Genomic DNA, 14,119 nt, shown 5'->3' with positions numbered 1-14,119 from the left:
TTTGAGCGTTTACTGGTCATTTTAAGAAAAAGCTATTCCATCCCCACCCCTCTCCCTCTCGGTTGAGAACCAGCTTCCGACTGTGCCTTCATTTCAAAGAAATCTTCAGGTAAGAGAAAAAAATAATCTGGTAAATTCAAGACGTCAAAGAACTCTAACCTTGACATTGGAAAACTGACGTGGACATTACCGCGTACTTTTTGTTTTCGCAGAGATATAGCTTTTGCGGAGTTTTCCGTTGCCCTAGGCAGTGTCCAGGTCGTTCTGTAGGGCCAATCTCTGAGATTTGTCCGCGTGTGACAATTTATTCGTCACGCCATAGACTAATGTATTTCGCGTGATAACTGGTCAAGAACTGTATTGAGGCTCATTTGATTGCAGATTTTTATTGTAAAACAGTACATACAACAGATTTATTCCATTCAACCAGTTCAGATAGTCTCGTGTAAAAGACTCACTAAAATTTCGCAGTTATAAGGTTATTTCCTGGTGGCGTGATTGTATTTCTATTTCTATGTGTGACTTAAGAATCATTCCATACGTTCAACCAATCAGGAAGAGGATGCCTTTCTCGGAATCGCAGATGCTCTTCGCAAACTTTCGCAGAATACTCCAAGAGACGGTGGCGTTCAGTGATGTTTACGTCTTTTTCATCCAATTTTTATCTGTTTTCGTCGAAAGCAATGAACCATGTGAGACTTGGGTACGTATGATTTATAAATATTGCTGAATTTTAAATTAACTCTGAGACAAATGAAGCTTAACGCTTTTGGCAAGCCTCGAAATTTGATCGTGTATTGATGTATGGATTACAATACTTGGTAATATGCTGATGCTTGTTATTGGAAAGAATTCTCACAACTCTATTTTTAAAATCGAGCTGATCTTACCAGGAAAGTGTGTCAACTTGTCACAAAGTATGAATGTGAGCGTTCTGAAAACAAATTTGAAACGATAGGTGTCCATTTTAAATTACTAATTTCGAAAGCGTACTTAATTTATGTGGTGGGTAAAATTTGTAAACTTCACTTCAGTTCACTACTTTATCGACAAATCCTCGACGCAACACGACAGCAGCACTTAAAAAATTAGCAACCCGATGAATAGTTCGCTTGGCTAATGATACAGTTCATTGAACACATTACGTTTGTCGTCTGCGCGACGTACGAGTGGCTTTCTGATAGTTACTGGCTTCCTCTTTACCTGCTCATGTTTTAATGCTCATGACTGCGAAAGAAAAGTGGTTTGTGTTTTTTTTTCATTATTAATGCTCAGTTGTCATAAATCCTGATACTGTTGATGACAAAACAAGCTCTTCAGCGAAAAGTCAGCCGTAATGAATATTGAGAGATCATCCGCTAGACTGTGAAGTCTAAACTCCTTGACAAGGTCTCATAATTACGTAACCAATTAAAGTGCTTATAATTTTCAAAAAGTTGAGATCTCAGACGCGATTTTTATTCTTAACAATGTTTTGAAACGATCAACTTGTCAAGAGTAGTTTTGAGCTAAAACGTTTCTACTGAAGTCTGGAAAGATCTTGCGGTCTTTATATTCTCACAAGAACTTAGTTCAGGTATACTTGCCTCTCAACAATTTTTCGTATCATGAAAGCACAAGCACTGCTATCTTGTCCCTGACCAACGTTAGCTGATCAGTAAACAAATTTTTCAGTTATTTCAGTCTTTACTACAGCTTGAACAAGCGCCAAGCATAATTACGAATTTGCTTGCTAACAGACTAAAGGATACACCCTGCATAGGTTAAAAAGCCAGGAAATCACGGCGAAACTGACCAATCAGCTTTCAGGAACCAGACCATCTCGACTGACAAGTGACTCCTCACGTGACCCTGAGGATGACTTTCGCTCAGGCTGTCTATCACTAAAGTCATTATCAAGTGTACTCTTACAAGGACTGTTAAATAAACGATCAGTTACTAACTATGGCTTGGAGAATTCTTGGTTTTAATCTTTTCTTTTTTTCCTTTTTGTTTTAAGTATTTAGGTTAAGTATTCCATGTTGCTGGTAACGTAACTTCCAAAGTCAGAAAAATATGAAGAGAACCGTAACAGTGATAGGAAATAAAAGATCCTTCTGTGAAGAGGGTCATGATTTATCGAGATCAAAGAGACTGCGCATGTCTGTTGAAGGACAAGGATGCATGGAAAGAAATGACAGTGGAAAATGGCAGTCACGTAGGTTTTCCCCGGAGAGAAGACGAGAAATTGACAGAAATGGAAGAGAAAGTCATGGGGAGGCTGGAATTCAACAAAAAAGAGATCCAAAGCCTCTCAATTATATGGCATTGGATAGAATCTGCAATTCAAACTCTCCTGATGAAGGCATATTGGATCTCTTCAACAATTCTAAACGATTTGAGGCTCTGCTGAAGACAGAAACAATACGACCCGATCTGATGAAGCTTGTTATTCGAGCCATACACATGTGCTGCTCACCAAATGATAAGAAAGAGATTGCTAACAAAATGCTACGTATGGTAATTAAAACAAATTGCCTGCAATTGCATCTTACCAAGTTTATCAGCCAAATGTCCGACGTTTCAGAGCTTGGCGACAATTACGAGCCTGATAAACTGGTCTTGCTGATAGCAGAGGTTTTCCTGGAGTTGTTGCAGAGATTTGAACAGGACGTAATTCACCTCATTCCCAATGCCCAACTGAATGAGACGGTGGAAGATCTGAAGAGTAAGGGTCTCCTTGAAGACGCAGAGACGTTGGAGAAGAAACTTAAACAGGTCAAGGAGTACAAAGATGAAATAAATCGCCGGAAAACAACTCACCCAGACGAGTCTCAGCTAACGCCACCCGAGGATTTTCGCGATATGAGCGTGATCCCAGGAGTAGCTGATTTAGAACCCCATAACAAGCCGTTTCTTCGTAAAAACGTTGTTGATGGAAGGTACTTAGACCAGGAGCACTATTTAGACGTGCAATTTCGACTTTTAAGAGAAGACTTCATCTTACCTCTTCGCAATGGAATAAAACAGCTTAAAAGGGACCGCAGTCCCACGGCAGCAAGTAACCCAAGCCACGGCAAACGTGCGCGAGACGTTCCTGTGTACCGTAACGTCACAATCTTATACCCCGTATGTAGTGGAAAGGGAATGGTTTACAGAATCCGGTTCGACTCGTTTCACCCGGATGTACGTCGCGTGAAATGGGAGAAGAAGAGCAAGCTTTTCAAGTTTGGCTCCCTCCTTTGCCTTTCAGCCGACGGATTTCGCAATCTCTTACTTGCGACCGTGGAGAATCGAGATTCACGCGACCTCTGTGTTGGCGAGCTTGAAGTGCGATTTGAAGAAGCTAATCTTGAAATCCTGAATCAATTCATAGAGGATAAAGAGAAATTTGATATGGTAGAGTCCCCAGCGTTCTTCCAAGCCTACAGACACGTTTTAGAAGGCTTGCAAGGAATTAAGGACGGTGAACTTCCGTTTGCAGAGCATATCGTTCAATGTAACCAAGATGTGAAGCCACCTGCTTATGAAAACAAAACCAATGGTTTTTTCGACATGAGTGGAATAATAGAACAAGAAGTGGACTTGACAACATCCCAAGTAAGTAACACCATGGAAAACATGGAAGCTGAGTCAGTTTCTAGCGAAGATAGTGTCATCTCCGATTATCGCGATTTACTCAATCGTGATTGGGGGTCGGATACAGAAGATGCTGAGTGGAGTATGCCCGATCTCGAGTTGCTGTCCGAAGAAAATTCAGCCAGTTCGGGCAGTGATTTGGACTCCGTTGCCACAGATGAACTTTCAATTGACGGTAACGAAGGTTCCAATGAAGGACCTCCAGCAGACGACCGACCCGCTGGTGTCTTGAATATTTACGACTTGGAACTCAATCCAGAAGACCTAGGTTTTAATAAGTCGCAGATGAGCGCGTTCAAAATGGCACTGACCAAAAATGTTGCGGTCATACAAGGCCCACCAGGTACTGGGAAGACGTACGTTGGTCAGAAGATAGCGCGTGTTCTGCTACAAAGCAGCACCTTACGGCAGAACGAAAATGAACCGTCGCCAATTTTGATGGTGTCTTACACGAACCACGCCTTGGACGATTTCTTGAGTGGTCTTCCGAGAGAAGGTAAGGAAGTAAAAATTTTTGTAATCTGCGATCCTCTTTCTCCCCCCTAAAAAAGGCAGAAATGTAATATTTCAGCTGTTCTCGAATCTTTACGGCGGTAATCTAAGATTAATAGAGAAGTCTCGATTGAAGGTCGAGGTAATCTAGAATTGCATTGGCGGTTTCTTATAGTGCTAAACCAATATAATTAGAAGGTAATCCTAACTCGTCTTGACTCCGTCATCTACACCTTTAAATCTATTGCAATTGTTTTCATGAAGTTCTGATTGGTTCTTTGTGATCTTTGGCTTTTTGCCTTTTTGTAGTTCTGATTGGTTCTTTGTGATCTTTGCCTTTTTCATTGAATGTTGTTGATAATCTGATTTCTGCTTTGCAACACTCAAGAGGAGAGCGCTCCAAACAACGAGGAGTTTTTCTCTCCCTTCTACCAGCCCTTTGATTTCTTCAGTGACAGATCACTTTAACCTTAGCGCTTTTTGATCGAGAATTTTTTTTATCAGATTGTTTATCTTCTAAATAGCAGATTGCTTCGAGAAAAAGAAGTATATTTTTAACAAGGCGTTTGATGAACGTGCATTTATGATAATAATTCTAAGAATTTGATCTGTAATGTCTGCTCTCAACAGGTATCGTGCGTGTCGGTGGACGCAGCAGTGAAAAGTTGAAAGGCTGCACCCTGAGGGACCGGCGGGAGCAGGCGGCTACCAACAAGCTTACTCCTTTCGCGATATACAGTGCAAGAAAAAACGCTCAACGGGAGATCAAAGAACTAAACAAAGATGGATCCTTGGATCTCTGTGTTGCTGTCCTGAAGTACTCCAGAAGGAGGATTTTGGCCTTTCGCATACTGGGGAAGTTCATGTTAGCTCGTCATGTCAAGTGGTTCAAAGATTCGCAAGAAAACGAGGATTCCCTGTTGTGTGAATGGTTAGCCTTACATTACGATACGAAACGGGAGGATTCCAAGAGCAATGGACATGATATGGACAGGGAAAAAGAGTTTCATTTGCAGGAGTCAGCTCGGAATTTCTCGAACGAGGAGGATTACGAAGACTTTGAGGAGGACGAAGTGGTGAAGCCATCAGAGGTGACTATCGGAACAACTGAAGATACTACAGCACCGCTTCAACTTCGCAGAAAACTTCTAAGAGATAAAACCATGAGTGAACGCGAAGAGAGAAATAGTCAGTACGACCCGTTCGGATTTTCGCAATTTCAGCGATGGAATCTGTACAGGTCGTGGCTTCAGAAGGCAGAGAAATACTACATGAAGAAACTTCAGAGAAAACAGCCTGATTACGAAAGAGCATTGGCGCGTAAGTTTGAAGTGATGCTCGAGGAAGACTTTCATGTTCTTCAAAGTGCGAAGATCATTGGAATGACTACTACTTGTGCCGCCAGGTACCGCCGCACACTTCAGCGGATTCGTCCTAAAATTGTGCTGGTTGAAGAAGCCGCTGAAGTACTGGAGGCCCACATAATTACGTCACTGACCAAAGACTGTCAGCATTTGATTTTGATTGGTGATCACAAGCAACTCAGACCTAAACCGGAAGTTTATGACTTAGCTAAGAAGTACCGTCTGGATATGTCCCTTTTTGAGCGAATGGTGAAGGTAGGACTTCAGTGTGAGACCCTCAACGTACAGCATCGTATGAGACCTGAAATTGCCGCCTTAATGAAACACATCTATGACGATCTCGAGAATCACGAGTCGGTAGAAAAATATGAAGACATCAAAGGAATCAAGAAGAACATGTTCTTCATCAACCACCGTCATTTGGAGAATCCTTGTGAAGATTCCCACAGTCGCGTGAATGATCACGAGGTTAAGTTTGTGGTGGCCTTGTGTCGTTATCTGTTACAGCAAGGTTATGAAGCCCATCAAATTACCCTTTTGACAACATATACGGGACAAATGTTCGCCATCAGAGACTGCCTTCAAGAAAAAAAAATTGAAGAGCTCAACCAAGTGCGCCTGACAACAGTCGACAACTTTCAAGGTGAAGAAAACGACGTCATTCTTCTCTCACTCGTGCGGAGCAACAAAGATGACCAGGCTGGCTTCATCAAGACCGAAAACCGTGCATGTGTGGCGCTTTCTCGTGCTAGAAAGGGCCTCTACTGTATTGGAAACTTCACCCTTCTTTGCAAACACAGTGAAGTCTGGAGAAAGATTATTGAAGATTTGAAGGCGAGTGATAGCTTTGGCGCGTCGCTACCCCTTATTTGTCAAAGTCACAATGAAGAGATCACAGCAGAAACAGCCGAAGATTTCGAAGAGAAAGCTCCTAACGGGGGATGTCAGCGTCCTTGCGAAGTGCGCCTGGATTGCGGTCATGCTTGCAAACGATCTTGTCACCCATCTGATGTTGAGCATGTAAAGTATGTCTGTAAAGAGCAGTGCGCTAAGAAAATTGCCGGCTGTGACCACATGTGCGAAAAGCTTTGTTATGAGGAATGTGAAACGGACTGTGGAGCGTTTGTCGAGAGAACTCTTCCATTCTGCGGGCATAAGGCAACCGTGAGATGCGGCAGGGATTTGAACAAGGTCCAATGCAAAGAACAATGCGAAAAAATTCTACCCTGTTCCCACCGCTGTCAGAGCCGCTGTGGTCAACCTTGCACAAGAAAATGCCAAGAGCTTGTCAAGAGAACAGATTGGCCATGTGGACATGGAGAAAATATTGCCTGCTCAGCAACTCCGGTAGAATGCCCAGCCCGTTGTGGGGCCACTTTGGAATGCGGCCACTCATGCTCTGGGAACTGCGGGGAGTGTCGCATGGGTCGAGTTCACAAGCGGTGCAAGAAAAGGTGCAAGCGTCTCCTAGTTTGTTCTCATGAATGCCTGGCATCATGCACAAAATTCTGCCCACCATGTAGGATGTCATGCGAAAACCGTTGTAGGCATTCTGAGTGCAAACGCCCTTGTGGTGAGGCGTGCAAGTCTTGCACAGAAAAGTGCAACTGGGAATGCGTACATTACAGATGTAGCAAGTTGTGTGGTGAATTGTGCGATCGCCCAAGATGTGACAGGCCGTGCAAAAAGTTCCTCAAGTGCGGAAGTAAGAGTCGTCCCCATCGCTGCCGAGGCTTGTGTGGAGAAGATTGCATTTGTGCCGTGTGCGAGAACAACGATGGCGACCCAATCACCGAAACATTTTTAGGTAGAGAAGACGAAAAAGGTGCACGTTTCATTCAGCTTCCGGACTGTAAACACATCTTCGCAGTAAAAGATCTTGATTAGTAAGTAGACCCAGGCGCAACTAATCTAAACTAGAGTAGAGCCCCATTTCGTGGAATTGCGTGGTAATTAAGAGCCGCAACAAGAGCGGATCCTGGAATTCTATAGCCTAAAGAAGACGAGACAGTGTCTCAAGACAAGTGCATTTTTAATTACTTTATTGATTAGTACCGTGTGATCCTTTTGTTGCAAGAATTTTGGTGACAGACAAAAAGCGACAAAACCCACACGTCTGATAAGGGAGGGGGGCTGGTCTTGATCCTGGACCCTCCCCCTGGATCTGCCATTGCGCCATTAGGGCCAATACTGGCAGATCTTGGCCATGAGCTTTGGGTTTCTCAGTGTGTTACGTGTGTGGGGTAAGTTTAGACATGTTCGGTGGACAATTTATCTCGTGTGAATCATTTAGCAGTCTTTATTATCATTGTTTCATAGCTACATGGATAAGTCCCATCTAAGCAAAGAGAAATGTGACATGATTCAACTGAAAACTTGTCCTCGATGTAAGAAGAGTATCCGTAGGAGCTTGCGATATGGTAATATTATTAAACAGCAGTTGCTTGACATTGAAAAAGTCAAGGCCAAGGTCAACGGGAATCCGGTTGAGATCGAGGCTGCAATGAAAGACTTGGAAACAAGTGTGAGAGCTTTGAAGTCGACACTTGAGGCGGATGATGAAAAGAAAGACTTGAACACACTAATGAGACGTGTGACCAAATTGTCGAACATGTTTATGGCAGCTGTCACCAAAAACCAGGTGATGCTGATGAAGAGATTTGCCGAGATAAACCAGAAGCTGAAGCATAGACCATTTTTTAAGGCTCAGAGCCAAGTCAGCAACGAAAGTCGTGTGGAAGGTACGTACGCAAGTTTCTTTTTTTTTTTCCTTGTGTATCAATCAAATTACCGTCAATAGCGAATTCGATAAACGCCTCTGTTTGGGGAAGATGAAACCCTTTCTGGTTTATTGTGAAAGTTCCCTTACGGTTTTGGTTCACCCTCCATTGACATACTTACTGTTCTGCGCCTACGCGTGAGACACAGGTAGAGTTGAAGATCAACCACGCAAATCAAAAATTGGAGAATTTATTTGCATTCTATCCCATCAGATCGAACTTATATGTATATATATATAAATACATATATATATATATATATATATATATATATATATATATATATTTCAGTCAACTGAAATTACATAAATTATATGAAAAAAAGTTGCAATAGTGTACGTTTGTGAACGCGAGGGCAAAACGATAATACTTACAATTTGTATCTATCAGTCCTTTAGTTCCCGGTTAATTACAGTTCAAACTTCACTTCTTCAAACAATCGTAATTCTGATCTCTCCCTCTGCTCGTTACAATGTTTTTTCGCGTCCTTTTTATATAACGTTTACGCTATGGAGGCATATATTTTTCAGAAACTATGTAAATATTCTGCACGAAATGCCGATCACATCCTACGGTATTCACAAATATAATTTTTCAAGACAATGCGGATTAATTAACTTTAAAATGATTCCGTTAATGTATTCTCAAAGGGATAAGCCTAGTAGCCGTAACACAATTACACAAAACTATGTAAATAGTCTGTGTGAAATACAGATCACTGACATAGCCTCCCCCTCCCCCTCCCCCTGCTACTGCTATAAAATTTTCATTCGCCCCTAGCATGGTATGTGATAACTTTTTAGGCGCAGGTCTATTAATCGCCGCGGAGGGGGATGGGCTGCGGAGGATTTTGGTTGTGTAACAACAATTTACCAGATCTCCCCTAAGGCTCTGTTATGTCCTAATGACTTCCGCCCCCCCCCCCCCCCCCCCGTTGGCTGTTAATTGGCAATCAAGTTTCTGTAGTCCCTCCTCCCAGGTGATAGATAATGACTGGTCCTTAACTCCCATCAGCTAATACTCCCCTTATTGATATTTTACCTTATTCTCATCACTTCTATGCTTGATATTGTATTGATATTGTGAGGAGAAATTCCCTCTTGGTCACTCATGAGAGTTAAAGGGTTAAGGAGTTGTGATCTCGCGACGAATTTTTCTTAAACGTGAGCCTGCGAGTATCTTCCATAATAATTGTTCGCTTCCTTCAGTGTATCATTGGTTACTTTTGGTGTCATTTGGTAGGGTACTCCTTGCAAAAAGATTTGAAGTATTTGAAGGAGCGTGCTATGTCAGGAGAAGTCACGGAGCGAGAGCTGCAAGACATAAACCTGGAATGTACCAGGGTTAATCTACGATTTGAGCTGTGTTTGCTGAAACACGACATCGAAAGCATCAACCTGACTCCGGAGGAATCGCATGGTCAGATGATGAGAGATGTTCGCGATGAGCTGTCCAGCGGTAAACTAATTCAATCCGAGAGGTTGGACGAGCTGTTAGATATGCTGTCGGGAATCAGGTGCGTTACTTGACAGTGTTTTTTGTCTTTTAAGGCATTTTTAAAAGTTTCTATATGACTTATATGGCCTTGTGCACGTTTTTATTGGTAATTATTAGACAAGAATGCCCGTACGAGGGTAAGCGATGGCGTAAGTAGGGCCAGATAAAGCCTTGCGGCCGCGCAAGATGCGAGCTAAAAGAAGAATTGAGGGAAATAAAAGAGCGGCGGTCATATAATAAAATGCTTTTTGACTGAGTTAGGTCGGACCGGGTGAGAAAATATTTGACTCTTTGTCACGACGCGAGGATCACGCAACGCTCGGTCCGTAAATCATAAAATGCCCCAACGGGCCGTCTGGTCCTCTCACTCAGTCAATAGTTACATATCACGTGTCTTTTTTACGCGCTCGAGGTGGGGTAAAAAACATGTCTCCCTGCCACCACACCTCCCACTCTCAGGAAAAAACGGTTACTCCACTAAACAAACGGCTGAGATGGAAATAGCAAGAGTTGAATCTTTGCGTGTTACTGATCGCGAAAACGTTTTCTTAAATCTCTCTATTATTCTGGGTGTCTTCACTTTTGGTTACCTAATTTTTGAGCATCGAGGCCCAGAATTGCTATGCAAGTGATCTGTTTGGTCTTTCCGTTTGAAGGAGACACAAGACATTTGCGTCATTTTAGGAGTTTTATATTGACGACAATAACGACGACGACTAGGATAGTAAAGATAATACGTTTTGCACTACTTACATTTTAGAAAAGCATACCCATGTCTGTTACCGTTGACGCCAGAAGAAAAACAACAGATCGTGAGTGCCATGGGCCTCAAACAAGGTCATTGGTACAAATGTCCTCAGGGACATATCTATGCCATTACTGAGTGTGGCGGCGCAATGGAGAAAAGCACTTGTCCTGATTGCGGAGCTGTGATTGGTGGAGAAAATCACAGACTGGTAGAAGACAACCAAGTGGCGACTGAGATGGATGGTGCGAGACACCCTGCCTGGTCTGAACAGGCAAACATGGAAAATTGCATGATCGTGGATGAGGCGTAAAAAGGTTTAAAACTGAGTTTTAAAAGTAATCGGCAGCTTTCTGATTATACTTTAAGTAGACTCCTTGGACAGTTTATCTAGAGAGGCAGACCTAAACCAATTGTGATTTGTTCTCTTGCTTACCGCACACTTAGCGAAGGCTGAGCGCAATAAATTTTTACTTCGATTCGCATGCGATAGTTTCAGCTTATTAATTATTCGTTCAGTAGACAATTTGGGCGGTGTGCTTTGAGAGGCAAAGCTAAATTACCGTGAATTTTGTTCTTTTGCGTGCTGCGTGCTCAGCGAAACATAAGCGAAATGAATGTTTACGTCGATTTGCTTGCATAGCGTCAATTTAAAGCGCAAGGCTAATGAATTTGAACGAAGACTTGTTTATTTGGAGTCAAGTTTCATCAGAAATGTATCTTTTTCAGCAAACCCGTGATTAAGCTTTAAATTTTATTTCTGTGCATACGAAAGCTTGTCAGCAGGCTGTTAGTGGAAAACGCGCAGTCTGTTGTTACTTGGCGTCCATCCCCCGGGGGGGAGGGAGGTTTCTTTTTGGGGATTTGCCGCTGGATGGGTCGCATGTTCACAACTAGATTAAGTAGAATGGAATTTCATTCTCATCATAGTCGTGGTCGCAAGTTTTTGAGGGATTCTGGGGTAAGAAAATTTTGGTTAGTAAGAATTTAGAAATGGGAAAATTGGCGGTTGAAAAAGGGATTAAGGTGCTGTTTGTAAATGGCCACAGAGTAGAATATAATGGGGTTAGGGGCTCTGAAAGGTTTGCGGCATATAACCAGAAAAAATTGACCTAACTAATTCCCCTTACCCTTCGGGTGTCCAAAGCAGTCCTTTTGTATTGAAACAAGTAGGAAATACTTGCTCTGATCGCAAATAGCTTTCATTTGGAGTGTGATTAATTATCACATCTTAATTTGTACACAGCTTTCTTGGAGCCAGCTCAGTTCAAGCCTAATCTGTGAAACTCGAATAAACTGAGAGGGTAAAAGATCAATAAAAGCGTGCTGGGTGTTGACAAGAGAATATAAACTTTTTATATTTTCTTGGTGTAGGTCATGTCAAAATACCGTTGTCAGGAAAGATTGAATCTTTCGATAGGTTCTCGACACTAAAACATACATTTTTTCCCTGACGAGTTTTCTAGAGGTTTCTGCTTTTTATTCTCCTTATTTGCCCTCGAAGAAAAATTCCAAAAAAATTCTCCTCTGAATATTGGAAGAAAAACCGCCACAAAAATGTAGTGGCGTCAGTCACGTCCGCTTATCTTGCGTGACTCATACAATTAGTCCTCTTGGAATCAGTATATTTCGAGAAACAGTGCTAGCCGGTGATGAATAAGCTATATTTGCTTTCCCCGTTTTAACTCTTTTTGTTGATACGAGAAATGATTCTGATTACTTCTATGGAGATTTAGGAGAGAAAATTTTAATTTGATTAAGCATATTGCAAAAGAGGGCAGTCCTTTTGAAAAGAAAACTAATGCGTTAGACACTTGAGAAAGGGTCTCGCTAGATCCTTGCGTAGTCAATCGATCCTTTTGTTGTTGTTGTTGTAAACAAATGTTTTTTTCGACATATTTCCCTCAAGAAACTACTTACGAACAAACTACTTCCTTTCCACACATAATCCTCAGTTTATTGATTTTGACTGACTTCCGGATCATGTCAATGAAATTCGAGAAATTCGACCCTTTTTAGTGATCAACTCTGAATATTCAGCCAATCACGAGGAAGACACTTTTCTCAGAATTGTTGAAATGAAGCTTCGAGGACGGTTCTGCAAAATGTGAAGCACAGATGCTGTCCTTATTTTCCTTGTCTTCTCTGGAGAAAGTTCTTTTCAACGGCTTTGAGTGAAGTCTAGGTATGTAGAAGTTGATTTTATATTAAGTGGAGAATTGATTGCGGTACTGTGTTGAAAACAACTGATGCAGAACGGCCTTGAATTTCACTGGTAGCCATTTAAAACGTAATAATAATTTTAGACCGATGTAGGGAAGAATTGTTTTAGTTTTTGATTAATTCATCGTCGCGTAGGCTATAATGTTATTACAAAGAAATAGTGTTAGAAGAATGAGAACTTGAATAAGAGAACAGTTTTTTTGTATATATAATTTCTAAATAACTTATGTACGGCATGTTACACTGTCAGTCAGTTATATCACTGAAGTCCAAATTTAAACAGTTGTTTGTTGTTCTGAGAAAAAATGTTTTACTGCTATATGCTAATGAGTGCTTTCAATTAAAAATGAATTGTATTAAATCTTCAGGAGACAATTGGAAATTTGTTTGGTGGGTCAGTGGAAATTATTTTTAACAAAATTAAATTTATAATGCTTTGTTTATATGTAAATTTTTGGTGAACTTGTTTCTTAACTAACCAGCTTATTACAGCATGTGGTAATTTCATTCATTTTTTTCACAATTTTTCTTTTGTTGATTTCATACATCGCTAAGTTGCATATTTCTTAAAGAAGAAAAAAAAAATCCTGTTTTGAGTGAAGGTAAAATATTGGATTTTTACACGGGCATAATGGTAGAACTTTTCGCGTTTTAGTCTCATTTTTCAATGTTAGAATTGTCGTTTTATCAGTGACTATTACTGACCTGTATTTACAGTTGAATTTAGCACGAAATTTTCCATCACATCGATTATTTGTGCGTCTGCTGATCATTTTAAGAGAAAACTACTCCATCCCCACCCCTCTCCCTCTCCGTTGAGAACCAACGTTTAACTGTGCCTTAACTTTAAAGCTATCTTCAGGTAAAGGTAAAAAGTGATCTGATATTGCTTACGATTTGCTTCACTTTGGTCTGTGATTGGTCTAAAAAACGTGCTACTTCAACCGGTCACATCGCCCAGAATGCTATTGTCTTTCGCGACATGTACTTGCAGTGCCCATTTAATCAGCGGGCAGCATAATAATTTGCATATCGGTTGTGATTGGTCAGTAGGTAAAGCTTTGGGAATACATGAGTCTCTTTGCAGATTTCAGCTGCTGTCAATCAAACGGTTGGATGCGTAAAGTAAATCCCAAGGTGACATAAAGTGAACAATAGCAATAATTAACAATAGCCACGCTCTTAACAAAGCGTTTAGCAAATTCGTTTGCAGCGAATTCTTATATGGACTGACAGACTCCCGTTGGTCAAAATGTTATCGGAATTAGAAAAATTAGTATCATGAAAATAGAAAATAGAAAAAAGAAAAATTTAGAAAAAAAGTATCATGAAGAATCTACTTCGTTAAAATCGCTTCAATCGGTAGAGAAAAATATGAGCGATGCTTCCGACAACCGGCT

General features: G+C 41.2%; 1 protein-coding gene across 1 annotated transcript; it reads left to right on the top strand.

The window, feature by feature from the left end:
- The first annotated feature begins 547 nt into the window (after positions 1-547).
- LOC131795443 (NFX1-type zinc finger-containing protein 1-like) lies at positions 548-13,044 on the top strand. The gene is made up of 6 exons (XM_059113018.2): positions 548-703; positions 2,000-4,114; positions 4,741-7,360; positions 7,794-8,215; positions 9,497-9,770; positions 10,512-13,044. Exons 2-6 carry the CDS (start codon positions 2,056-2,058, stop codon positions 10,807-10,809), a joined length of 5,673 nt encoding a protein of 1,890 aa, XP_058969001.2. The 5' UTR covers positions 548-703; positions 2,000-2,055; the 3' UTR covers positions 10,810-13,044.
- The last annotated feature ends 1,075 nt before the right edge of the window (positions 13,045-14,119 follow it).

Source organism: Pocillopora verrucosa, chromosome 13, assembly GCF_036669915.1.
Source record: "Pocillopora verrucosa isolate sample1 chromosome 13, ASM3666991v2, whole genome shotgun sequence".
Lineage (NCBI taxonomy): Eukaryota > Metazoa > Cnidaria > Anthozoa > Scleractinia > Pocilloporidae > Pocillopora > Pocillopora verrucosa.
This window is presented reverse-complemented; position numbering and strand designations above follow the sequence as displayed.

What these genes read in the sequence shown, in the direction of transcription:
- LOC131795443 (XM_059113018.2), top strand. Translation starts at nt 2,056, where the DNA reads ATGAAGAGAACCGTAACAGTGATAGGAAATAAAAGATCCTTCTGTGAA. An exon ending in GAGTGGTCTTCCGAGAGAAG is followed by an intron (nt 4,115 to 4,740) that starts GTAAGGAAGTAA and finishes TGCTCTCAACAG; the next exon opens with GTATCGTGCGTGTCGGTGGA. An exon ending in GATATGCTGTCGGGAATCAG is followed by an intron (nt 9,771 to 10,511) that starts GTGCGTTACTTG and finishes CTTACATTTTAG; the next exon opens with AAAAGCATACCCATGTCTGT.